At 42.2% G+C, this 26,128-nt stretch overlaps 2 protein-coding genes across 2 annotated transcripts in view; one reads left to right on the top strand and one right to left on the bottom strand.

Moving 5' to 3' along the window:
* The first annotated feature begins 14,757 nt into the window (after window positions 1–14,757).
* The window catches only part of LOC123503936 (glutamate-gated chloride channel-like), a 91,642-nt gene continuing 80,271 nt past the window's right edge, over window positions 14,758–26,128 (top strand). Inside the window, exon 1 of the mRNA XM_045254070.1 lies at window positions 14,758–15,084. The gene's annotated coding sequence lies outside the window, so the exon portion shown is untranslated. The remainder of the gene's footprint in view (window positions 15,085–26,128) is intronic.
* LOC123501656 (tRNA methyltransferase 10 homolog A-like) lies at window positions 16,526–20,827 on the bottom strand (the record flags this gene model as incomplete). Its single annotated transcript, XM_045250621.1, has 3 exons — window positions 20,661–20,827; window positions 20,217–20,339; window positions 16,526–17,573 (listed from the first exon to the last, which is right to left on the bottom strand). Coding segments are annotated over exons 1-3 (1,338 nt in total), but the record flags the coding sequence as incomplete, so codon positions are not given.

Here is a 26,128-nt window from a genome sequence, read left to right as displayed (position 1 = left end):
ATAGTTCCCTGAGTGGCTTAATTTTAGCTTGGTAAGATGATAAAGGCTAAATATGGAGGTCCCGCCGCCGCTCTTCCAGTGTTGCCTCCGGGCCGCCTCCCACCCAAGACCCCTAGCCACCACCCTCCCCCCGGGCAGCCTGCTGGGTCAAATACTTTTTCAAATATTTCCTGAGGGTAATATTACGCTTCCATGGTGTGTTTTATGGTTTGTTTAAATGTTTCGTTGTGTTTGAAGTGTGTTCGCGCCTGTGTTGGGTAAATATGTGGCGTTTAGTGGTGTTTTATGGCGTGTGTTAAAGGCTTTTCAACGGTCAAAATTTTCCATTTCAATTTTGAGGTTTCTTATTTGAAGGTATAAGTGGGCCTTTGTGGTATCAAAGGATCGGCTGTCCTCTTTTAAGTGTGAAATCAACCTATTGAGTGAAATATGAGGACTTTGAAATGGTGTTTGGTGGTGTTGAAAAACGTCTTATTTTTCTTTATTTTATTTGGTGACGTTTGTGAAGGGCAATCAGCAGTGTGAATTTTCCAATGTAAACAAACTTGCCTTGTGTCCTTCTGAAAGTCCACAAGGTTTTGATGGTGGATGAGGAGGAGGGGGAGGAGAATGGAGCAAGGGATAGAGGAGGGTGACTATTATAATGTATCACAGTGCTATGGGAGGACGGAGAGAGGGGGGCGACAGAAGAAAATATGGAGGTCCCGCCGCCGCTCTTCCCAGTGTTGCCTCCGGGCCGCCTCCCACCCAAGACCCCTAGCCATCACCCTCCCCACCAGGCAGCCTGCTGGGTCAAATGCTTTTTCAAATATTTCCTGAGGGTAATATTACGCTTCCATGGTATGTTTTATGGTTTGTTTAAATGTTTCGTTGTGTTTGAAGTGTGTTCCGCCCTGTGTTGGGTAAATATGTGGCGTTTAGTGGTGTTTTATGGCGAATGTTAAAGGCTTTTAACGGTCAAAATTTTCCATTTCAGTTTTCAGGTTTTTATTTGAAGGTATAAGTGGGCCTTTGTGGTATCAGAGGATCGCCTGTCCTCTTTTAAGCGTGAAATCAATCTATTGAGTGAAATATGTGGACTTTGAAATGGTGTTTGGTGGTGTTGAAAAAACGTCATATTTTTCTTTATTTTATTTGCTCACGTTTGTGCTTCTCGGTGTAACTCGCTGTGGAATGCCTTAAAAGATAGCTCATACTCCCTCAAATGTGGTAAATTACTCGCCAAGTGAAAATGGCTTGACTTTGCATGGTGTTTTAGCAGATTTATAAGTTTAAATGTTTTTTTATATTTAGCATACTTAATTTAGACATTTTTTAAAAACTAGTTAAGCTGGAGTTGTTTTGATATTTTTAAAATTAGTTTTAGTATTTATCACGTCATAAAATAACAAGCATTCGGGCGTGGCTTCGTTTATTCGAAAAGTCATTTTAAAATGAAATTATTTACGTAATTTAGCCGAGTCACCCCGCCCCGTTCTCTGTGACGACCACAGCCCAGGTGGTGACTCAACATCCCCCCAGGCTGGCGCCTCTTTTCCAAACCCGCAGTTCGTCAATATTTTGCCTAATATCTGGTGATTTCTACGTGTTTTCGTGTGTTTCTAGGGTCAGGTGTGTAGATAGTAGTAGCAGAAGGAAGTAGAAAGGAGAAATAAAGGAGGTTAAGGAGGAAGGAAGGAAAAAGAGAGGAAGAAGAGGAGAAGCCAAGCCACAATACTTAAGTCACCCTCCATTTCCTCAATATTTTGCCTAATATCTTGTGTTTTGATGTGTTTCTAGGCTCAGACGTGAAGACGGAAGCAATAGAAGGAAGAAGAAGGAGAAATAAGGAGGAGGACGAAGAAGAAACGAGAAATAGAGGCGGAATAGGAGAAGGAACCAAGGTGGAATATTTAGGTAAGTGACCCTTTTAATCCTAACGTTCTTTACAATGCATAGTGTTGGTCTGGGGTATATTTGGGGTGTTTTAAGTATGTTGCAGGGTGTTTTGGAGATGTTATAAGTATGTTTTGTGTGTATTTTGTGTGTTTTGAGTGTGTTTTAAGTCTCTATGTGTATTTGACGTGCCTTGAGTGTGGTGTGGAGGTGTGTTTGAGTATATGCATGTTTTGAGTGTGTTTTGGGGCATTTTGAGGTGTTGCATGGTGTTTTGAGTGTGTTTTGGTGTTAGTTTTAATGTTTTAAGTGGTTTTGTGTGTATTGGGTGTTTGTAGATAGTTTGAGGTATTTTTTCCAGCATTTTGAGGTGTTGCATGGTGTTTTGAGTGTGTTTTGGGTGTGTTTGAGTGTTTTATTGTGGTTTTGGTTATGTATTGAGGGTCTCTTTGATCTTTGTGAGGATGATTTCATTATAAAATGTTTCTATAATTCACTGTATGTGTGTGTGTGTGTGTGTGTGAGTGTGTCCAGGTGTGTGATTGTGCTCATTCAGAAGTGTCTCATGACTGAGTTTAGTGTGTTTGGGATGTGTGTGTGCTTTGAGTGTGTTTTGTGTGTGTGTGTGTGTGTTTGTGTTTGTGTGTTTGATGTGTTTTGTGTGTGTGTGTGTGTGTGTGTGTGTGTGTGTGTGTGTGTGTGTGTGTGTGTGTGTGTTTGTGTGTTTCTGTGTGTGTGTGTGCTGTCTCACTCACAATGCAATGGCAGACAGACCTGCAGACGACCCCTGCACGGAAGACCAACGACTATGTGCCTCAGACAGTCAGTTCTCGTAACGGCGGTGTGAATGGCATCCCGAAGCAGCGCATGTGTGACGGCTTCAGTGACTACTGCAGTAAGGGAGAGGTGAGGAGAAGGCCTTGCTTGTGTCACTCTGGCACGCAAGGCTTAGCTCATGCCATTAACTCCATTGTTTCATATAAAAGTTGCAGGTTTTTTACATTGTATACAGTCTAATTCAAAATCACAACTTGACACTGCTGAAGCAAATGCCTTTGTTGTGGCAGGATGAGTTTGTGCAGCTGTGTCATTGACGAGTGCCGGGAGAAGAATGTCGGTGTGTGTGCATCAACACTCCAGAGACATACTGCTACTACTTACTACTGCCAGTGCCGTCCATGCAGGGTACAGACTCGTCAGGAAGTTCAAGTGTGAAGGTGAGGCCTGGCTGGACTGTCACTGTCACTGTCACTCTACCACGGTCTGTCTTCTTAAACTTGTCAGCCCTTCACCTCTACATTTAGCAGCAGCCTAAACAAGTTAGTGTGGTATTCAAGGGTACTGTTGTTATTCTTGGCATACATCAACGTGCATTTTGTCTCACGAGTATGACTGAGATCAGCAATGTGCGGATAAGTTGTTCTGTATGATTAAGTATAATTTTATGTTGTCATATGCATTTTCATGAGTAATGTATCATTTTGTAGTTTTCCTTAACATATTGTGAATATGTGTTCCTGAAATGCGTGTAAATCTCTCGTTACCTCCTCTTTTGAACCTGTATCCTTAAGTTGTAATAAATGTGTGTTTCTGAGTGTAATTCTCCACCCTCAGACGTTGACGAGTGCGTGGGTCGCCCAGATCCTCTCCCTGTGGACCATCCCTCAGCAGTGTTCGATCCGCCCACCAGCATCACCAACGGTCAGGAGAAGACGGTCATTAGTGTCAAGTCCCCAAGCTGGCATGGTGGTGGGTGTTGTGCTGGGCATCCTCGGGGTTCTTTGCTTGCTGTTGGGCTAAGTCAAGTAAGTAGTTTTCACTCCTTTATGCTGTGGATGTGTTGTGGCTGTGCTGTGGCAAAGCTGGCGTTATTAAGTAGTGGGTGAGATTGTAGCAAATACTTCCTAAATTGTTCTTGACATACTGAGAATATTGCAATACTGTATAGTTAGCCGACTCACACTTCATACCTTTCCTTTCATCTCACCTGCAACATGTTCACTGTACAGATGTTTGTCGGGTTCCTGAAGATGCGTCGACGTGTTATCATCCACGCAAGCTTCCGCAACCCAGCCAGTGTACCACAGGACGAGGAAGAGGAAGCCAGCGGCTGCATGCACCATTGAACCAGGACGGCATTGTATTCCTCCCACAGGAGTGACTACAGCGAAGCAAGCCCAGAATAAAGTGTTGAGTGACCGTGATGTGAGTATTGTGGTTTGCACATCACACTTTTATCTCCGCGTGTCTCATTTAAAAAGGTTTTGAACTCTTTGTTGTTATTTTTTTCAAGACTTGTTACTGTTGACGCCATTTCAATATTGTTCCACCTCTTGTTCCAGGATTCAGTACTACTAACACCAAAGAAGTGAAGGAAGTGTTCGGAGTGAACGTGCAAGACATACAACAGACACCAGACTGCTGCCTGCTGCTGCTGCTGCCGGTGTAGCCAAAGGAACAAGGTCAGGAGGAAGAGGAGGAAGAAGAGGGTGATTCTTGGAAACGCAGCAATGAAGTTGTGAAGGTTGGCCACAAATCTTCATCACAGGTGTAGTGTATTTCATTGACCATTTGTAGATTGGGTGGATAAACTTGAAGATTTTGTAGACAGTTGTAGATGTAGCTAGTGGGTAAGGTTTTTTGCAATGCCTTATCTACACCAGCAGAAAACAGTGATATGGACAACTTGTGCATAGCAGTGTACAGTGTACATGTATACCTCTTTCTTTTCAATGGTAAATATTTCTATTTAATATGTTCTATTTGATATGTTTAATATGTTTTCATGTGTTATTTTATATACCTTGCATTGTGTTATTCCCTGTGTAAATCCTCTGCTTTCACGTGTGAAATGTATACCTGTATCCAATTTTCACCCTTAATTAATGCGTCCTGTTATAGGCTTATTAGTTTTCATATTTCCTACCAGATGTCTCCGGTGTGTCGCCTAGTGTGTTCCCTTGTTCGCTTGTTAAGAGAGAGAGAGAGACTCGGATCACCACCGCGTCGAGCTGCCTGCCCACCTCCTCCATTGTCCTTCGCCCTCACTTGAGTATTGTGAACGTTGTATTTATTTTCATCACGCCTCTGTGTTTGTAAAGGGAGAGTGTTCCAATAAGTGAGCTCTGTTTGCAGTCACATGTGTATTTCAAAGGTGTTTTGCCAAGTGCTGTGCTGAGGTGTTGTGGTGTATCTGTCTATACGGTGTTCGAGCTAGCTTTCGCCCACGTTTGTGACGCTACCTTCCGTACTGCATTTAATGTCTGTGGATTTCCCGTTTTTACCCCATCCTGATAAACCTTAAAATTGTGGTTATGTTGGTTCAGTGTACATTTCCTCGTGTAACGGAGTGGTTGTCTCCACTATTGCAAGTGTGTGGTGAGACGTGGCTCTGTCTGTAGTGATCACAACAACCTGTTCCTTGTTGTGTGTCTCCAAGATAGACCACAAAAGTGTCTTTTGTTTTGTGGTGAAGCACAAAGGTATTGTTACGTGTTTCCAAAGATGATGTTTTGTGAGTGTTTCAATGCAATACTTAATTGAAGTTTGTGGCCAATGTTTTGCAGTTTTGTTAGTTGTGTTATTTTCATACCTATTGATATGACGATATCTTGTGAATGATGCTCCTGTATATTTGTAATGGCAACACAATATCTCTTGATATAATAAAATGCATAATGTATCGACCTGTTTTCCTATCAGTTGAAAGAGATGCAAACAACATCTGGTTTTGCAAGTGAAGTGATATTAGTGAACAATTTGTTGCATGGCGCCACCACAGCTCTGAGGTGACACGATGCCACAATATAGTTGCATGGAAATACTTGTAGTAGTAATGTGTAAGTGAATGCATGCCAGTGTGCTGCTTCCTCACCACTGCTAACGCCGTGTCTTTGTCACATGCTGGAATTTTAATTCAGCCAACAAGTAGTTGTTCCATTACAGTGTACTTGCATAGAGTGTAGACACCCACCAACGCTGTCACTCTCCTTCACTGATTTGATGTTCATGAATCAAACTAACCTGACATTTCCATGGCTACGCCAGGAGAAACTGTTCAATTGCATCACTCAATGACACACCACATATAACACTGGCTGGTATGTTGTGTGTATCACTGGCTGACACGCAACATGAAACGATGCAAAAATGCTGTCAGTGTGTTCACCTTTAGAAAAGTGGTTATTGGTGGTGCAGTGTGTTGTGTATTTTTATTTTGTGGTGTGTGTCCTGTGTTGTGTATTGATTTTTGTTATGTGTATTTGTCTTTTTGGTATTTTTTTTTTCGTTAAGGCCTATAGCGCCTGTAGGCTCACTTGAAGAGTGTGTAGGAAGTGCTGTTCAGCTTCTGCCAATTAGTAGCGCAGGCAATCTTATTTATAGCAGTGTGTATATTAGGGCCCATATCACCACCCAAGTGCATCTTGGGGGTAACCACCTGGAACCTGAGTATCCTGGTGACATGTAGCTAACTTTAAACCACTCCACAAATGGAAAAAGTGTTTAAGGCTGTACATGGCGGGATTCCAATCTACGCGTGGACGTGTGTCCGATCCCACCACCACCACCACCACCACCTATGGATAGGTGGGCAGATAGATAAGTCAATAAATTCGTGTATAATTGACAAGGTGGATGTGGAGATAGAAAAACGTGTATATTCCTCTACTTATCACCACTTCACCCTTATTTATTGCCAGATATACTCGTACAATCAGGCGATAGAAATAGAGAATGAGAGATATAGTGTAGTCTGCCTCTTTTAAGCACCGCGGAGATGCCAACATCGCTGCACAACAAGATACAATTTTAATATTTCCTGCTTTGACAAATAACCATAGCTGGACACAATAGCGAAGGGAAAGATGTCACAATACCAGCAAATCATTATGTGGTGTTTATACAAGTATAGTGTCTCATTAAAAAGATATTGTAAGAGATAGTTAACATAAACATTTGTACACACCTGCTCCTTTGACAGACACCGCCTGCGCCTGCTACGAATGGGCGGCAGTTGTCCTACTGGTCGTGGTGACGGTAAGGGTGGTGGTGCTGGCAGTGGTTATACTGTGTACACACACGGACACACACACACACTCTTATATACACTGCAGACACACACACACACACACACACACACACCTGGCATGCGGAAACACTGCACACCAGAAAACAACAACAGACACACACACACACAAGTGATGTGTTGCTATATCACCGATCACAGCATTTCAAGCAGCACCAATCACCCAAGACAAGACAAGCAGTGCGCCTTCACCACAACCTCCACACTGCCTTTCTTCATCAATTAAAGGTACTTATAAGGCCATTCACTTATTGTTAGGTTTTCTTTACGTATGAGAATTTAATTAGCACGTAAATATTAATATGTGATAGGTATAACGAACATTAAAAAGAGCAAGGCGTCTATAATACCCGCTTATATTTGCTTCCTTCACGTACCGTAAGCCAAACATGTGTCACAATGCAAGCCACCAGTGCACCATTTCATATGCCCTGGTCAATAGTTCCCTGAGTGGCTTAATTTTAGCTTGGTAAGATGATAAAGGCTAAATATGGAGGTCCCGCCGCCAGTGTTGCCTCCGGGCCGCCTCCCACCCAAGACCCCCAGCCATCACCCTCCCCCCTAGGCAGCCTGCTGGGTTGAATGCTTTTTTCAAATATTTCCTGAGGGTAATATTACGCTTCCATGGTATGTTTTTATGGTTTGTTTAAATGTTTCGTTGTGTTTGAAGTGTGTTCCGCTCCTGTGTTGGGTAAATATGTGGCGTTTAGTGGTGTTTTATGGCGAATGTTAAAGGCTTTTTAACGGTCAAAATTTTCCATTTCCAGTTTTCTGGTTTTTTATTTGAAGGTATAAGTGGGCCTTTGTGGTATCAGAGGATCGCCGGTGTCCTTTTAAGCGTGAAATCAATCTATTGAGTGAAATATGTGGACTTTGAAATGGTGTTTGGAGGTGTTGAAAAAACGTCATATTTTTCTTTATTTTATTTGCTCACGTTTGTGCTTCTCGGTGTAACTCGCTGTGGAATGCCTTAAAAGATAGCTCATACTCCCTCAAATGTGGTAAATTACTCGCCAAGTGAAAATGGCTTGACTTTGCATGGTGTTTTAGCAGATTTATAAGTTTAAATGTTTTTTTATATTTAGCATACTTAATTTAGACATTTTTAAAAACTAGTTAAGCTGGAGTTGTTTTGATATTTTTAAAATTATTTTAGTATTTATCACGTCATAAAATAACAAGCATTCGGGCGTGGCTTCGTTTATTCGAAAAGTCATTTTTAAAATGAAATTATTTACGTAATCTAGCCGAGTCATCCCCCGCTCCCGCCGTTCTCTGTGACGACCACAGCCCAGGTGGTGACTCAACATCGCCCCAGGCTGGCGCCTCTTTTCCAAACCCGCAGTTCGTCAATATTTTGCCTAATATCTGGTGATTTCTACGTGTTTTCGTGTGTTGCTAGGGTCAGGTGTGTAGATATTAGTAGCAGAAGGAAGTAGAAAGGAGAAATAAGGGAGGTTAAGGAGGAAGGGAAGGAGAAAGAGAGAAGGAAGAGGAGAAGCCAAGCTACAATACTTAAGTCACCCTCCATTTCCTCAATATTTTGCCTAATATCTTGTGTTTTGATGTGTTTCTAGGCTCAGACGTGAAGACGGAAGCAATAGAAGGAAGAAGAAGGAGAAATAAAGGAGGAGGACGGAGAAGAAGAAACGAGAAATAGAGGCGGAATAGGAGAAGAAGCCAAGGTGGAATATTTAGGTAAGTGTCCCTTTTAATCCTAACGTTCTTTATAATGCATAATGTTGGTCTGGGGTATATTTGGGGTGTTTTAAGTGTGTTTTTGTGGGTGTTATGTATGTTTTGGTGTATTTCGTGTGTTTTAGTGTGTTTTAAGTCTCTTATGTGTATTTGACGTGCCTTGAGTGTGGTGTGGAGGTGTGTTTGAGTATATGCATGTTTTGAGTGTGTTTGGGGCATTTTGAGGTGTTGCATGGTGTTTTAGTGTGTTTTGAGTTAGTTTTTAATGTTTAAGTCATTTTGTGTGTCTTTGGTGTTTTATGGAGTGTATTTGTGTGTGTTGTGTGTATGTTTTCCAGCATTTTGAGGTGTTGCATGGTGTTTTGAGTGTGTTATTGGGTTTATATTGAGTGTTTTATTTGGTTTTATGGTTTGTATGAGGGTCTCTTGGATGTGTGTGGGATGATTTCATTAGCGCTCTCTAAAGTGTGTGTGTGTGTGTGTGTGTGTGTGTGTGTGTGTGTGTGTGTGTGTGTGTGTGTGTGTGTGTCATTTTGAAGTGTTTATGATGAGTTTAGTGTGCTTTATAATATTGAGTGCTTTGAGTAGTTTTGTGTCGAAAAGTGTGTGTCATGAGTGTTTTTGTGTGTGTGTGTGTGTGTGTGTGTGTGTGTGTGTGTGTGTGTGTGTGCATTTCACTCACACAATGCAATGTGGCAGACGGACCTGCAGACGACCCCGCACGGAAGACCAAGCCTTACGTGCCTAGACCGTCAGTTCTCGTAAGGGCGGTGTGAATGGCATCCCGAAGCAGCGATGTGTGACGGCTTCAGTGACTAGCAGTAAGGAGAGGTGAGGAGAAGGCCTTGCTTTGTCACTCTGGGCAAGCTTAGCTCATGCCATTAACTCCATTGTTTCATATAAAAGTTGCAGGTTTTTTACATTGTGTACATTTTCAAAATCACAACTTGACACTGCTGAAGCAAATGCCTTTGTTGTGGCAGGATGAGTTTGTGCAGCTGTGTGGCATTGACGAGTGCCGGGAGAAGAATGTCGGGTGTGTGCATCAACACTCCAGAGTCATACTGCTACTACTTACCACTGCCAGTGCCGGCCATGCAGGGTACACACTCGTCAGGAAGTTCAAGTGTGAAGGTGAGGCCTGGCTGGACTGTCACTGCTGTCACTCTACGGTCTGTCTTCTTAAACTTGTCAGCCCTTCATTACAGTTAGCAGCAGCCTAAACAAGTTAGTGTGGTATTCAAGGGTATTTTGTTATTCTTGCATACATCAACGTGCATTTTGTCTCACAGTATGACTGAGATCAGCGATGTGCGGATAAGTTGTTCTTTATGATTAAGTATAATTTTATGTTGTCATATGCATTTTCATGAGTATTGTATCATTTTTTGTAGTTTTTTAACTATGTAAATATGTGTTCCTGAAATGCGTGTAAATCTGTGTTATCCTCTTTTAAGTGTATCCTTAATTGTAATATGTGTGTTTCGAGAGTGTAATTTATCAGACGTTGACGAGTGCGTGGAGTGGTCAATTTCCTGTGGTTCAGCAGTGTTCGATCCGCCCACCAGCAGCACCAACGGTCAGGAGAAGACGGTCATTGAAGTGTCAAGTCTGGCATGGTCATGGTGGTGGGTGTTGTGCTGGGTTAGGGTTCTTTGTAGTGTTGGGCTAAGTCAAGTAAGTGTTTTTCACTCCTTTATGCTGTGGATGTGTTGTGGCTGTGCTGTGGCAAAGATGGCGTTATTAAGTAGTGGGTGAGATTGTAGCACTTTAAACACTTCCTAAATTGTTCTTGACACACTGAGAATATTGCAATACTGTATAGTTAGCCGACTCACACTTCATACCTTTCCTTTCATCTCACCTGCAACATGTTCACTGTACAGATGTTTGTCGGGTTCCTGAAGATGCGTCGACGTGTTATCATCCACGCAAGCTTCCCAACCCAGCCAGTGTACCACAGGACGGGAGGAGGAAGCCAGCGGCTGCATGCACCATTGAACAGGACGGCATTGTATTCCTCCCACAGGAGTGACTACAGCGAAGCAAGCCCAGAATAAAGTGTTGAGTGACCGTGATGTGAGTATTGTGGTTTGCACATCACACTTTTATCTCCGCGTGTCTCATTTAAAAAGGTTTTGAACTATTTGTTGTTATTTTTTTCAAGACTTATTACTGTTGACGCCATTTCAATATTGTTCCACCTCTTGTTCCAGGATTCAGTACTACTAACACCAAACAAGTGAAGGAAGTGTTCGGAGTGAACGTGCAAGACATACAACAGACACCAGACTGCTGCCGCTGCTGCTGCTGCTACTGCCGGTGTAGCCAAAGGAACAAAAGGTCCGGAGCAGGAGGAAGAAATGGGTGATTCTTGGAAACGCAGCAATGAAGTTGTGAAGGTTGGCCACAAATCTTCATCACTGGTGTAGTGTATTTCATTGACCATTTGTAGATTGGGTGGATAAACTTGTAGATTTTGTAGACAGTTGTAGATGTGTAGCTAGTGGGTAAGGTTTTTTGCAATGCCTTATCTACACCAGCAGAAAACAGTGATATGGACAACTTGTGCATAGCAGTGTACAGTGTACATGTATACCTCTTTTTCTTTTCAATGGTAAATATTTCTATTTAATATGTTCTATTTGATATGTTTAATATGTTTTCATGTGTTATTTTATATACCTTGCATTGTGTTATTCCCTGTGTAAATCCTCTGCTTCCATGTGCGAAATGTATACCAATATCCAATTTTCACCCTTAATACGTCTCCGGTGTTATACGCTTATTAGTTTTCCATATCCTTCCTTCTTGAGTAGATGTCTCTGGTGTGTGGCCTAGTGCTAGGTTAGGTGTTGTGGTGTATCTGTCTGTACAGTGTTCGAGCTAGCTTTCGCCCACTTTTGTGACGCTACCTTCCGTACTGCATTAATGTCTGTGGATTTCCCTCTTTTACCCCCGTCCTGATAAACCTTAAAATTGTGGTTATGTTGGTTCAGTGTACATTTCCCTCGTGTAACGGAGTGGTAAGTCAACCTCCCTCCACGTACAACAGTGTCGGGAATCATTTCCCCCGTGTCACGGTGTCATGGGATATTTTCTCTTATGTCTGTTTGCTTGTGGGGTAATGATACGTGTAGTGTGGCATACTGGTGAGTGAAGCTGCATAACTCTCTACTCTCCATCGTGGATCTGTTTCCCCATGATTATTACTCTTGTATGGGTTATCATTGGTGATTATGGTGCTTGTTAGTGAAGCTATCTTTGCTTAATATATGTACTATTTTTGAGTCGTGTTTAAAATTCCTTCCCCTTTGATTTCTGGCACGTCCGAGTTGGGACCTTAAGTCAGATGCGAATGTGAATTTCTCTTTGAACTCGGGTGTAACTATGTATATCGTATTTAAAAGAGATAAGTGTATATATGTAGACCAAGAGAGGAAAGTAACCTCTTGGGATACGAGTCACTCATCATTCGTGTCACCCACCATGATCGCTTATGCCTTAAGAACCAAATGACCAACGTGTTCACTCCATGCTGGAGTTCACCATGGAGAAACACGTAGTGAATGAAGATAACGTTCCTTGTTAGGAGACGCCATCTTCTTAAGAGAGGGAGTGTAGCCTAGCGAGCATACTGGCTATGCGTCGCGGTGTGTCTTGCTGCCAGGCCATGACAGTAATTAGTACCAAGTAGTAGTATTTAAGGGTAGTAGTAGTAGTAGTAGTAGTAGTGTTGGTCACTCACACTATTGCAAGGTGTGATGTACACGTGGTTCTGTCTGTAGTCACAACAACCTGTTCCTTCTTGTGTGTGTGTGTGTGTGTGTGTGTCTCCAAGATAGACCACAAAAGTGTCTTTTTTGTTTTCTGGGGTAAAGCACAAAGGTATTGTTACGTGTTTCCAAAGATGATGTTCTGTGAGTCTTTCAATGCAATACTTAATTTAAGTTTTTGCCAATGACTTGTAACGTGGTGCAGTTTTTGTTACTTGTATTTATTTTTCATACCTATTGATATGACGATATCTTGTGAATGATGCTCCTGTATTTTTGTAATGGCAACACAATATCTCTTGATATAATAAAATGCATAATGTATCGACCTGTTTTCATATCAGTTGAAAGAGATGCAAAACAACATCTGGTTTGCAAGTGAAGTGATATTAGTGAACAATTTGTTGCATGGCGCCACAGCTTGTGAGGTGACACGATGCCACAATATAGTTGCATGGAAATACTAGTAGTAATGTGTAAAGTGAATGCATGCCCCTGCCGCTTCCCTCACCACACGCTAACGCCGTCTCCTCTTTCCCATGGCTGGCGACACTTTTCCAAGAGAAAGTGAGATGATGGGAGGAGGAGAATAGAGAGTGAAGGAGAGAGGAGAGAACATAGGGAGGGAAATGTGCAAGAACGAGCCAGGCCTTCCTTTGGCCAGCCGGCCATGTGCACCATACCATTAAAACAAATGACACCATTAAGTATGTGGTGTCTATTGGTGAACCACAACAAGTGTCTTCTCTCGATGTTCAGTCCTGTATATTGTATAGTATTCACCTTGCACAAAGTCAACTAATATCCTCTTCTGAAAAGTGCTTGGCTATGTTTTGATAAGATAGTTTGTCATATTCTTAATTGATTGAGATTAAGAAGTTACATTTCGAAGAAAACTAAATAGTAAGACGTATGTTAGACCATAGAAATGGGTATACTGTAGATGTAGATTTACGTTTACATATTGTGCGGCATATAGTGACACGGTCGTCTGGCACCACCGACGGTGTCCTCACCACCGTCCTGTTCAGCGTGAACTTAAACATGTTTGGCCTTGCTGTGACGCTACTGAAAACGCCTGTAGGCAGATAGATAAGTCAATAAATTCGTGTATAATTGACAAGGTGGATGTGAATGGAAAAAGAAAACGTGTATATTCCTCTACTTATCACCACTTCACCCTTATTTATTGCCAGAAATCCTCGTACAATCAGGCGATAGAAATAGAGAATGAGAGAAATAGTGTAGTCTGCCTCTGAAGCCCCGCGGGAGATGCCAACAATCGCTGCAAAGCAAGATACAATTTTAATGTTTCCTACTTTGGCAAATAACCATAGCTGGACACAATAGCGAAGGGAAAGATGTCACAATAACCAGCAAATCATTATGTGGTGTTTATACAAGTATAGTGTCTCATTAAAAAGAGATTTTGTAAGAGATAGTTAACATAAACATTTGTACACACCTGCTCCTTTGACAGACACCGCCTGCTACGAATGGGCCATGGGGCGGCAGTTGTCTAATAGCCGTGGTGAAGGTAAGGGTGGTGGTGCTGGCAGTGGTTATACTGTCCCATACACACCCACACACACACACACACACACACACACACACACACTGCCATGAACACTCAAAAGACAATCACACACACACACGTGATGTGTTGCTATATCACCGATAGATTTCAAGCAGTGCCAATCACCTATCACCATGCGGCAAGACAAGCAGTGCCTTCACCACAATCTCAACACTGCCTTATCTTCACGTCTTCTTAAACTTGTCAGCCCTTCACCTCTACAGTTAGCAGCGGCCTATACAAGTTAGTGTGGTAGTCAAGGGTACTTTTGTTATTCTTGGCGTACATCAACGTGCATTTTGTCTCACTAGTATGACTGGCAACACAATATCTCTTGATCTAATAAAATGCATAATGTATCGACCTGTTTTCCTATCAGTTGAAAGGCATGGACAACAACATCTGCCAGCGGCCATAAAGAATTTCATATTGTATATTTATTTCTACACTATGCACTATGACAGTAAAAGTTATTATTAGGACTGTTATTATTATTATCATTATTACTAGAATTGAGAAGGAAAATTAGCTGAATAATAATAATAATAATGAGGATGGTGATAATAGCAATAATAATAATAATAATAAGAAAAAGAATAATAATAATAAAGAAGAAAAAGAAGAAGAAGAAAAAAAAGAAAAAGAAAAGAAGAAGACGAAGAAAAAAGAAAAAGAAGAAGAAGAGCAGCAATATATAACGTAATAGAAAAAAAAAAAAACAAACAAACAACAAACCCCAAATAAACCTTTACAAACCAAACTAATCAAATTATCACAACACAAAGAAAGAAAAAATAAGAAGAAAACAAAGTAATAGATAAAATAACAATAAAAATATCAATGTCGACAAGATAGAGAGTCGAAAGAAGTCTCGACTCTAGATCTAGAACCGAACGGACTGATGGCGGGCAGGAGACAGTGACAGTGAGAGGAGAGCGCCATCTTTATCACGTTTTATCGGCGCCATCGCTCAGTATTGCATTACTTAAGTGGCGCCATTGTAATCCACGGCGCTTCAGTGATTTATGGAGCAAAGAAGACGCGTGTGGGAGCTGCAGGGGCGCCACAATCAGGTAAAGTGTTAGTGTTTCATTTGGCAATGTGCTTTTCAAGACGACAAAGGGGATAGGAATTCGTGTGGCAAATCCTTCACATTGTATTTATGAAATCACGCTATTGGTCACACACACACACACACACAGAGAGAGAGAGAGAGAGAGAATATGGAAACGAGTAAGGACAGACAGAGAGAGAGAGAGAGAGAGAGAGAGAGAGAGAGAGAGAGAGAGAGAGAGTGTATGGTAAGGAACAAGGCAGCGTTTCTCAATTTTCCACCCTTGCATGACCCTTCAAATACCTGCCATGTCTCAAGGAACCCCTTCGGAAAAACAATCACACACCATATATGTTCAATTAAATGTGGCGTCAAAGCTGCCCAGGTGGAGGAACTACGAAAGGGGAGCCGGGAGTCCAGGCCAACGCGTGGGATGGTTTCTCAGGGACAGTGCCGTTAAATCAAAGTGGAAGGCTTACTGTGGCTACCCCATCCCTCTCAGCTAGGCCTAAGCAACGCCCTTTCAGCAAAACTCTTACAATAGTCACTGAAAATAGAATGATAGGAAGAAAGAGTGATAATAATAACAATAGCAATAATAATAAGAAGGAGAAGGAGGAACCAGCGTCCTTTGGGGTTCGAGGGGTCTCAAGCGCACCGGTTCGAATCCTGTCCACGGTCCGAGTGTAGGTTGGGCTTCCTCACTCAGGGCGGGTGGGCTTTGAGATAGGAGGTACCACAAGAACTGCACCCTTTACCCCAGAACCTCCACCTCCACACCTGAGCGAGTGAGTCCCCTCCAATCACCACACAAGAGGAGAGGAGGTGGTTCTGGCACCCCTCCCACACACATGGTCCCCTACATAGTCCACACCTTCTCACCAGTGTAATGTAATGTCACTCTCTCTGTGGGGGACATCCTGCATCCTTAGCGGTGTATTGCCAGTCGACCAAGGAATATATAGGATCCTTGGTCACGGCCTCCTGCTTACACTGACTATCTTGCTGCTTGGTGAATGCCCGGATGTGGTTGATAGGCTGTTGTTATTATTATTATTATTATTATTATTATTATTATTATCAAAATCATCATCATTTCTCCTCCTCCTCCTCCTCCTCTAATTTGGTTGTCTTAAAGGAAAATCTTGTGTATAGTTTTAATCTTTATTTACATTCTCTCTCTCTCTCTCTCTCTCTCTCTCTCTCTCTCTCTCTCTCTCTCTCTCTCTCTCTCAAATTTGTCTTCTTCTTCTTCTTCTTCTTCTTTTCTTGTCTTTTCATATATTTTTTTCTAGTTATTTCTTATTAACCCTCCTCCTCCTCCTCCTCCTCCTCCTCCTCCTCCTCCTCCTCCTCCTCCTCCTCCTCCAACAACTTCACTCTCCCTCATTTCCATTACCTAAAACCACCACCTCATGCTCCTCCTCCTCCTCCTCCTCCTCCTCCTCCTCCTCCTCCTCCTCCTCCTCCTCCTCCTCCTCCTCCTCCTCCTCCTCCTTGCCACGCGCCCCTTTTCTGAGCGGAAGAGTGGAGAGCAACACCTCCTTCCACGCCCCACCCCCGGCCACCCCCACCAACACCTGGAACACTTGATCAATTGTCAACACCTTTCTGCTTTTCATATCCAGGTATTTGCTTAATGGAAGGCGTGCTGTGGCTATTCCCTCCCTCTCAGCTAGGCCTAAGCAGTGCCCTTTGAGCCTATTGTAATCCACTAGGCCTCCGATAATGTAGATTTTACTTTCGTCGAGAGTTGTGATCGTGTTTGCGCTTTCCGAGGTGAGATAAATGATGTCGTTTTTGGGAAATATGTCAAGGTAATGCTGGGATTGGAAATTGACGTCCCAGTTTTGATAGCCGACCTGCAGTGACATCTGTGACCTCGGCCGGCCTTCAAATGACGTCACGTACAGCTGTAAGGGCATCAAAGCGCGCCTGTTTGCACTGTAGCACCTTCCGATTTGCCGAACACACTGTCCCAAGCGCCGGTCGTCCATTAAGCCCTCTAACGACATGTCTATCGCCACACGCAGCTTGCAAACACTGTCCGCCATTTTGACACGTTTTAGTGCTTTTCTAGACGGTCCAGAGGTGGTTAGCCCCATCGAACGTTTCTTTTTCTCTTTCTCTCTCTGTCGCCGCCTCCTCTCCGCCTTTCCCTCAAGCCATCGTGCGTGTTTGAGTGCTCTTTTCATCTGCCGTTTGGATATTTGGCCACCTGCGTTTGTTTCCAGGGCCTGTGTCTCGGTGGTTGTGTTTGTTTGGGGTGTGGTGGTGTTTTGGTGTTGCGTTTGTGGTTCTATGGTGTTTTGGGTGTTTTCTAGTCCAAACGAGGGTGTATTTGGGGTGTTTTGGGTGTTTGGGTTAGTTATAGAGGTGTTTTTAGGGTCTCTTTGAAGTTCCAGGGTGTTTTCAGGGTGTGTTTGTGGTTCCAGGGTGTTTTTGGTGTTTTTTTGTGTTTTTGTGGTGTTTGTTTGGTGTTTGTGTGTGTTTGCCCTGTCTTCTCCCTTTTCTTTCCTCTTCTCATTGTCTTCCTCTTCTTTCATCTTCTTAACTTCCTCCTCCTCCTCTTCTTCCTCCATTTGTCTTCCTCTGCTTCTCTTCACCTCCTCCTCCTCTTCTTCCTCCTTTTGTCCTGTCTTCCTCTCTTCCTCTTCCACTTCCATCTACAAAGAAGAGATGAAATTAATAATAATAATAATAACAACTTTAACTTTAATCTCTCTCTCTCTCTCTCTCTCTCTCTCTCTCTCTCTCTCTCTCTCTCTCTCTCTCTCTCTCTCTCTCTCTCTCTCTCAAGTTCACATTATAAAAATTGCAGTGCTTTGTCAATGAGAGAGAGAGAGAGAGAGAAAAAGAGAACGTGTGTGTGTGTGTGTGTGTGTGTGTGTGTGTGTGTGTGTGTGTGTGTGTGTGTGTGTATTTACCTATTTGTGTATTACGGGCTGATCTAAGCTCTCTGTGTCCTGTCTCCTTGTCCATTCCTGTCATATCTCTCTTTCATCTGATTGACACACACCGCGTCAACGACATGACTGCTCAGTTTATTCCACTTATCAATGCTACGATGCGGGAAACTGTGTTTTCTCACGTCATTTAGACAGATGTCCTTTATTAGCTTTTTTCCATGTCCTCGGAGATAATTACTTGTGGTCACCTTTATCAACTCTCTATCCAGTATGTCAATCTTGTTCACCAATTTATACATAGTTATCATGTCTCCTCTTGTTCTTCTCTCTTCTAATGTGGTCAGCCCCAGCTTCCTCAGTCTTTCCTCATAGTCTAACTCCCTGAGTCCTGGTACCATCCTTGTTGCCAGCCTCTCTACCCTTTCCACCTTCTTCACATTTTTCTTCATATGCAGTGACCAGACACATGCTGCATATTCTAGCTGGGGTCTTATTAAGGTGCATAATATCTTCATCATTCCTTCATCTAGGTAGTGGAATGCAAGGCCAATATTTTGAAGCATGTTGTATGTTTTCCAAAAAATCTTGTTAATGTGTTTCTCCGGTGACAAAGTGTTTTGCACGGTTACTCCTAAGTCTTTCTCCTCATTGGTCTCTTTAATTTTCTCATCACCCAGTCTGTAATCCCAGTTTGGTCTGTATCTACTTCTTCACATTTTCATAACATGGGTCTTGTCTATATTAAATTCCATCTGCCACTCTTTACTCCACTCATATATTTTATCAAGATCTTCCTGTAACTTGTTACAATCTTCCACATTCTTTACTCTCCTCATAATTTTAGTATCGTCCGCAAACATGTTCATGTAACTGTCAATTCCTACTGGCATATCATTAACATAAATCAAAAACATGATGGGACCAAGCACTGACCCTTGTGGAACTCCACTGGTTACCTTCTTCCACTCGGACTTCCTTCCTCTCACCACTGTTCTCATTTCTCTTGCCACTAAGTAATTTTCCATCCATTTTGCTAGTTTATCATTTACTCCTCCAATCATCTTTAGTTTCCACATCAGTCTATTGTGTGGTACTTTATCAAAGGCCTTTCTCAAGTCCAGGTAGATAGCATCCACCCATCCCTCTCTATGTTGCAGTATGTCAGTCACTCTTGAATAAAAACATAATAAATTGGATACACGATCTTCCTTTTCTGAAACCAAACTGCCTTTCACTCAGAATGTTTTCACTTTCTAGATACTCACTCCACTTAGCTTTAATTACTTCTTCACATACCTTGCACAATATACTAGTCAACGATACTGGTCTGTAATTTAGCGGTTCCATTCTACTACCATTCTTATATATAGGCACAATGTCAGCTCTTTTCCACTCTTTCGGGACTAATCCTGTTTGTATGGAGGTTTCCACAATATCAAATACAGGGTTCAACAATTGATCCTTACATTCATTTAGCAACCTCCCAGATATGCCATCAGGCCCCAGTGATTTATTAGTGTGTGTGGAGATATTTAGGTGTGTCTCCTTTCACGTGTAGCCCCTGTTCACCTAGCAGTGAGTAGGTACGGGATGTAAATGGAGGAGTTGTGACCTTGTTGTCCCGGTGTGTGGTGTGTGCCTGGTCTCAGGCCTATCCCAAGATCGGAAATAATGAGCTCTGAGCTCGTTCCGTAGGGTAACATCTGGCTGTCTTGTCAGAGACTGCATCAGATCAAACAGTGAAACACACACCTTTGTACCATAGATAATATAAGTTAGACCTTATCCTCTTCAGTAGCATGATGTGTTTCCCTATTCATTGTGGTGACTATTTGGCAATTTTGTACAGCTTCACAATCTCATGTGGGGGATTAAAATAGTGAAGACTGTGGCCATTGATCATGTGCCCTTCATAGACCCTTGCTAATGTCAATAAAATGGTCTAATGGTACACAAAACTCAAGGTAAAAATGTGTCGCAGTACTGAAGGGGTTAAAATAGTGAAGACTGTGGCCATTAATCTTGTGCCCTCCATACACCCTTGCTAATGTCAATAAAATGGTCTAATGGTACACAAAACTCGTAGTAAAAATGTGTCCCAGTACTGAAGGGGTTAAAATAGTTTCTCTCTATACAAGTTTATTTTTTTTCTCTCTCTCTCTCTCTCTCTCTCTCTCTCTCTCTCTCTCTCTCTCTCTCTCTCTCTCTCTCTCTCTCTCTCTCTCTCTCTCTCTCTCTCTACAAGTTTGAATTACTGCTCTCATGCCCGTCCTGCGTACTATCCTCCCCGCTGGTTCTGCTGGAGGCTGTGGCACATGAGGGGGAGCAGGAAGGCCACTGTTCACTGCAATGTTGTGTAGGACAGCTGTGGCAATGATGATCTGTTTACTTGTAGATGCCTCAACACAGCAAAACACCACCTCCAGGCCCACAAGCACCTATTGATGGTGTTGTGTGTGCGTATGTGTGAGAGGTTACGGCTGGTTTCCTCCTCCGTCTGTGGGTGCAGTGCTGGTGTGAGCAAGTAAGGTTTAGGGAGATATGCAGTGTCTCCCAGTAAGTGACCTCTGTAAGCTTCATTCTCTAATTTTTGGCACAGTTTTGAGTGCTGGAAAACGTAGCTGTCAGTGGCACTCCCCGGCCAGCTGCTGATGACGTTCGTGAAGCTGGATAGCCCTCTCTGCACCAGTAACTCTCGGCATTGTCTCCCTCTGAGCTAACAATGCGAATGAGTGTCCCGTCAATGCAACCAATCACATCACACAATCCCCCAGTGGCCTCAAATTCCTCGGCCACCTGCTGTGTGTTGGTTAGCTCAGGGAAGTGTATGTAACTGCCCAGTACAGATGCCATGTGGTGGACTAACTTGCTGATAGAGGAGGCAGACAGCTGGGAAAAGTGGCATGGTGGACTGAAGGCTCCCAGTAGCAAAATAGCGCAGTGTTGCCAATAGCTGCAGGTGGACTGGAACACTACAGCCTGGGGAACACCACAGATTATGTTCGTTTTACTGGTGTGGTGATGGACAAATAGTACTAATGGTGGTGGTGGTGGTGGTTAGGTGTGTCTCAGTGGTGTTCCAATAAGCCCTGTGGTGGATACAATGCTTCTAATACTACTAGTGTTTGTGGTGGTGGTGGTGGTGGTGGTAGTTAGGTGTCTCAATGGTGTCCCAATAACCCTGTACTAATGGTGGTGGTGGTGGTGTGGTGGTGAACAAATAGTATTAATGTTAGTGGTGGTGGTGGTGGTGAACAAATAGTATTAATGTTAGTGGTGGTGGTGGTGGTTGTGAACAAATAGTATTAATGTTGGTGGTGGTGGTGGACAAATAGTATTAATGTTAGTGGTGGTGGTGTGGTGTGGTGTGGTGTGGTGTGGTGTGGTGTGGTGTGGTGGTGGTGGACAAATAGTATTAATCTTGTCGGTCCCCGGGGAAGGCTCTCGGAATCTGCATCTCTCCAGCCTGCTCAAGCTTCTCCAGGTCTTCCAGGTCGTGAAGTTCGTTGAGTTTCAGTACCACAGCATATGCCTGAAATAGTACTGTGCTGGAGTATTCAGGATGATGTGCACCTAATTTTCAAACCTGGATAAATTCAAGTGTTTATTTTCATTATTCTGATCACCGTTTTTGTCTATCTGCATTTTTTTGTCAATTGTGGCCTCAGCTAAAAGAGAATATTATTATACCTAATCTGCTAGCAAGACAAGTCTGTGTTTTGGGGTGTTTGAATGTGTTAGGTTGTTTTGAACGTTTTGAGGTGTTTTGAATGTATTTTTTTATGTTTTGGGTGTTTTGACTGTTTTGGGATTTTTTGAGTGTTTTTATGGTGTTTTGAGTATGTTTTGGGTGTTTTAGAGTGTGTTTTTGGGTGTTTTAGAGTGTGTTTTAGAGTGTTTTGAGTGTGTTTTGGGGTGTTTTTGTTTTGGGATGTTTTGAGTGTTTTTATGGTGTTTTGAGTATGTTTTGGGTGTTTTAGAGTGTGTTTTAGGGTGTATTGAGTGTGTTTTGGTGTGTTTTGAGTGTGTTTTGGGGTGTTTTTGTCATATCTGCATTTTTAATCTCAATACTCGGCAGAAAGTGAATATATTTGACTTAATCTGCTAGCAAGACAAGTCAGCAAGCAGGGGAATTGAGCAGGAAGGCCGAGCAGTTACTCTGGCATGACCCAAGCGTTGTGTCCTTGAGGAGGTGCAAACAACAGCAGTGTAAATCAAACAAGACATTATTGTTTGTACCTTCATTGTGGGTTGAATTCAAAGCGTCTCCTTGCCCTCTTGTCGTTCCTCCTTCGGCTGTTCTTCCTCTTCTTTCTACTCTTCCTCCTCTTCCTCTTCTCAGTATTCCTCTTTCTCTTCCCTTGTGTCTCTTCTCTCTACTCTTCCTCCTCTTCCTCCTCCAGCCACTCTTCCTTTGTGTCTCCTCTTTTTCTACCCTTCCTCCTCTTCCTCCTCCTCTTGCCTCTTGAAGAACGAAGTGTTGTCCATCCAGTCTTTCAAATTTTTTCTCGCAACATTTCTCGGCAATACAAATTCCGGCTACTCTTCGTAACACCCGAGGAATTTCTTTATATATTTGCTTGTTTTTCCTCAAATTAAAAAGAGTTCTGTTACCTTCAGTACTGGGACACATTTTTACCTTGAGTTTTGTGCACCATCCTTAAAACGCTTCAATCTCTCACAATTTTACAAGGCCACAGAGACAGGCCAGATGGTTCAAGATAGTTTCTCCTATTAATTAACCAGAAATCTTGTTAATCCATATCGAGAACCACAAAAACACCCTTAAAAACGCTTCGTTCTTACACTTATGACAATTTTACAAGGCCACAGAGACAGGCCAGATGGTTCAAGATAGTTTCTCCTATTAATTAACCAGAAATCTTGTTAACCCATCACCAGAACTACAAAAACACCCTTAAAAATGCTTCGTTCTTACACTTACGACAATTTTACAAGGCCACAGAGACAGGCCAGATGGTTCAAGATAGTTTCTCCTATTAATTAACCAGAAATCTTGTTAATCGATCACCAGAACTACAAAAACACCCTTAAAAATTCTTCGTTCTTACACTTACGACAATTTTACAAGGCCACAGAGACAGGCCAGATGGTTCAAGATAGTTTCTCCTATTAATTAACCAGAAATCTTGTTAATCGATCACCAGAACTACAAAAACACCCTTAAAAATGCTTCGTTCTTACACTTATGACAATTTCACAAGGCCACAGACAGCTAGCTAGGTTTTGAAGACACTTTTTCCTTTCAATAAGATTAACAGAGAGAGGAATAATTGACTGGGTATATCTTTTAAAAGCGTTGGTAGTGTGTGTGACGGCAATGTTGATTTGTGAGTGTTTTGTGTTGCATTGCAGTGTTGTGGTTAGTTTAGACGTTTCCAAGCACAATAGGCCTTATCGTTAAAAAGACAAACTAGGTGGTGGTGGTGGTGGTGGTGGTGGCATTGTTGTTGTTATATTCTTGATAGTAGGATTAGATTAGGTTAAGTTAGGATTGGATTACGTTAGGTTAGGTTAGGCACATTTTCCTAACTCCTCACTGTATGCCATCTACATATACACAACATTGATCCATTCCTAACACCACCTTTGAAAATCCAGGTGTGTTTTGAGTGTTATTGGAGTGTGTTTAGGTGTATATTGGGTGTGTTTTTGGGTGTTTTGAGTGTGTTTTGGGGTGTTTCAAGTGTGTTTTGGGGTGTTTTAAGTGTTTTGGGTGTTTTGAGTGTGTTTTGAGGTGTTTTAAGTGTTTTGGTATGTCTGTGTTTTGGGGTGTTTTAAGTGTTTTGGGGTGTTAGGTTGCTTTAAGCGTTTTGAGGTGTTTTGAGTGTATTTTTTTTATGTTTTGACTGTTTTGTGATTTTTTTAGTGTTTATGGTGTTTTGAGTATGTTTTGGGTGTTTTTGAGTGTGTTTTTGGATATTTTTAAGTGTGTTTTAGAGTGTTTTGGGATGTTTTGAGTTTTTTTATGTTTTGGGTGTTTTGACTTAGGATTTTTTGAGCGTGTTTATGGTATTTTGGGTATGTTTTGGGTGTTTTGAGTGTGTTTTGGGGTGTTTTGAGTGTGTTTAGGAGTGTTTTTAGTGTGTTTATGGTGTTTTGGGTATGTTTTGGGTGTTTTGAGTATGTTTTGGGTGTTTTTGAGTGTGTTTTAGTGTGTTTTAAGTGTTTTGGGGTGTTTTGAGTGTGTTTTAGGTTTTTGAGTGTGTTTTGGGCATTTTGAGTGTGTTTTAGGGTGTTTTGAGTGTTTTGTGGTGTTTATGGTGGTTTTTGAGTGTTTTGGGTGTTTTTGAGTGTGCTTTAGGGTGTTTTGAGTGTGTTTTGGGGTGTTTTGAGTGTGTTTAGGAGTATTTTGAATGTGTTTATGGTGTTTTGGGTATGTTTTGGGTGTTTTTGAGTGTGTTTTAGTGTGTTTTGAGTGTTTTAGGCTGTTTTGAGTGTGTTTTCAGGTGTTTTGAGTGTGTCTTGGGGTGTTTTGAGTGTGTTTTAAGTGTGTTTATGGTGTTTTGGGTATATTTTGGGTGTTTTTGAGTGTTTTGGTGTGTTTTGAGTGTTTTGAGTTTTTTCCGTGAATTGTTTTTGCTTCAGCCATTTCTTTCTCCAGCGCATTCCAGATCCACATAATTCTTTGTGGAAAACTGTATTTCTTGATGTCCTTTGTACACACACTCGTCTTCACTTTCCTCCAAGCTTCCTCCCACTTCTCACATCCCTGACCACCAGATCATCACACTCCAACTTCTCAATGCCAGACAGAATCCTATGCATAGTGATAAGGTCTCCTCTCTCCCTTTTCTCCAGTCTCTGCTCATAAGACAGATTCACCAAGGTTTGAGGCAGCTTCGTCACAGCCCTCTGCATGCGTTCCAGCTTCCTCTTATCCCTTGCCATTCTTGGAGATCAAAGTACCGCTGCATACTCCAACCTGGGTCTAATCTTTGTAAAAATCAACTTCTTCATCCATGTAGCAGAATACAGTGCTTATGTTCCTTGCTAAATTGTATGCTTCAGATTTCCTCTTTACATGAACCTCTAACGAGAGCTCCGTCACAGTTATTCCCAGATCTCTCTCTCTTCAGTCCTTATTTCCAAATCCTCATCCCTCATCTTATATCTGTACACTGGTCTCATACTGCTCTTACCAAAATTCACCACTCCTCACTTCTTGATATTGAATTCCATTTGCCACTCTCTGCTCCACTCCCAGATCTTGTCCCTCCGCAATGCCTCACAGTCTTCTTCCTTAGTTATTTTCCTCATTAATTTGGCATCATCTGCAAACAAACTTATAGCTATTCACTCCTTTCATCATATCATTTATGTAAACAGCAAACAGTAACGGTGCTAAAACTGACCCCTGAGGTACTCCACTAGTCACTTCCCTCCAAGCTGATTCCCTATCTCTTGTTACTGTTCTCATCTCTCTTCCAGTCAGGAAATCACTGATACATTCCAAAAGCCTATCACTCAGCCTGCCATGGTCTCTCACTTTCCAGAGCAATCTCTTATGAGGGACTTTATCAAATGCTTTCTTCAAGTCTACATAAATTCCATCCACCCATCCCACCCTTCCTTGTACCACATTATGATCCAAGAGTAGAAGCATCATAAATTTGTTGCACGTGATCTGCCTTTCCGAAATCCAAAAAGTCAATATTTTCTTCCTTTCTAGATAATCATTCCATCTTTTCTCTATTACCGACTCGCACAGTTTGACCACAACACTTGTTAATGACACCGGCCTGTAGTTTTGATGGATTTTCCTGGTTTCCACTCTTAAATATGGGGACTATATCTGCTTTTTTCCAGTCCTTTGGCACCTGCCCCTGCTGCAGAGATTTCAATATGAGGCCACAAATCTTTCATGCCAGTTAATCCTTACATTCCTTCAACACAATTTGATACTCCATCAGGCCCTTGTGCTCTCCTTACATCCAATCCTTCCAGCATTTCACACTCTTCATCCTCCAACACTTCAGTTACACCCAGGCCTTCGTCTCTCAGTTTGATCTTTGGTTCATTAAAGGTTCTTTCATTGGAACACTTATTCAACTCTTCAGCCATGAGTCTTTCCCTCTTCCATGAATTCTCCATCAAATTTCAGCTTGCTTATTTCTTTCTTGTTTTTCAATT

This window comes from Portunus trituberculatus, chromosome 2 (genome assembly GCF_017591435.1).
Source record: "Portunus trituberculatus isolate SZX2019 chromosome 2, ASM1759143v1, whole genome shotgun sequence".
NCBI lineage: Eukaryota > Metazoa > Arthropoda > Malacostraca > Decapoda > Portunidae > Portunus > Portunus trituberculatus.
Note: the sequence above shows the minus strand (reverse complement) of the source record. Positions and strands in the feature narration are given on the sequence as shown.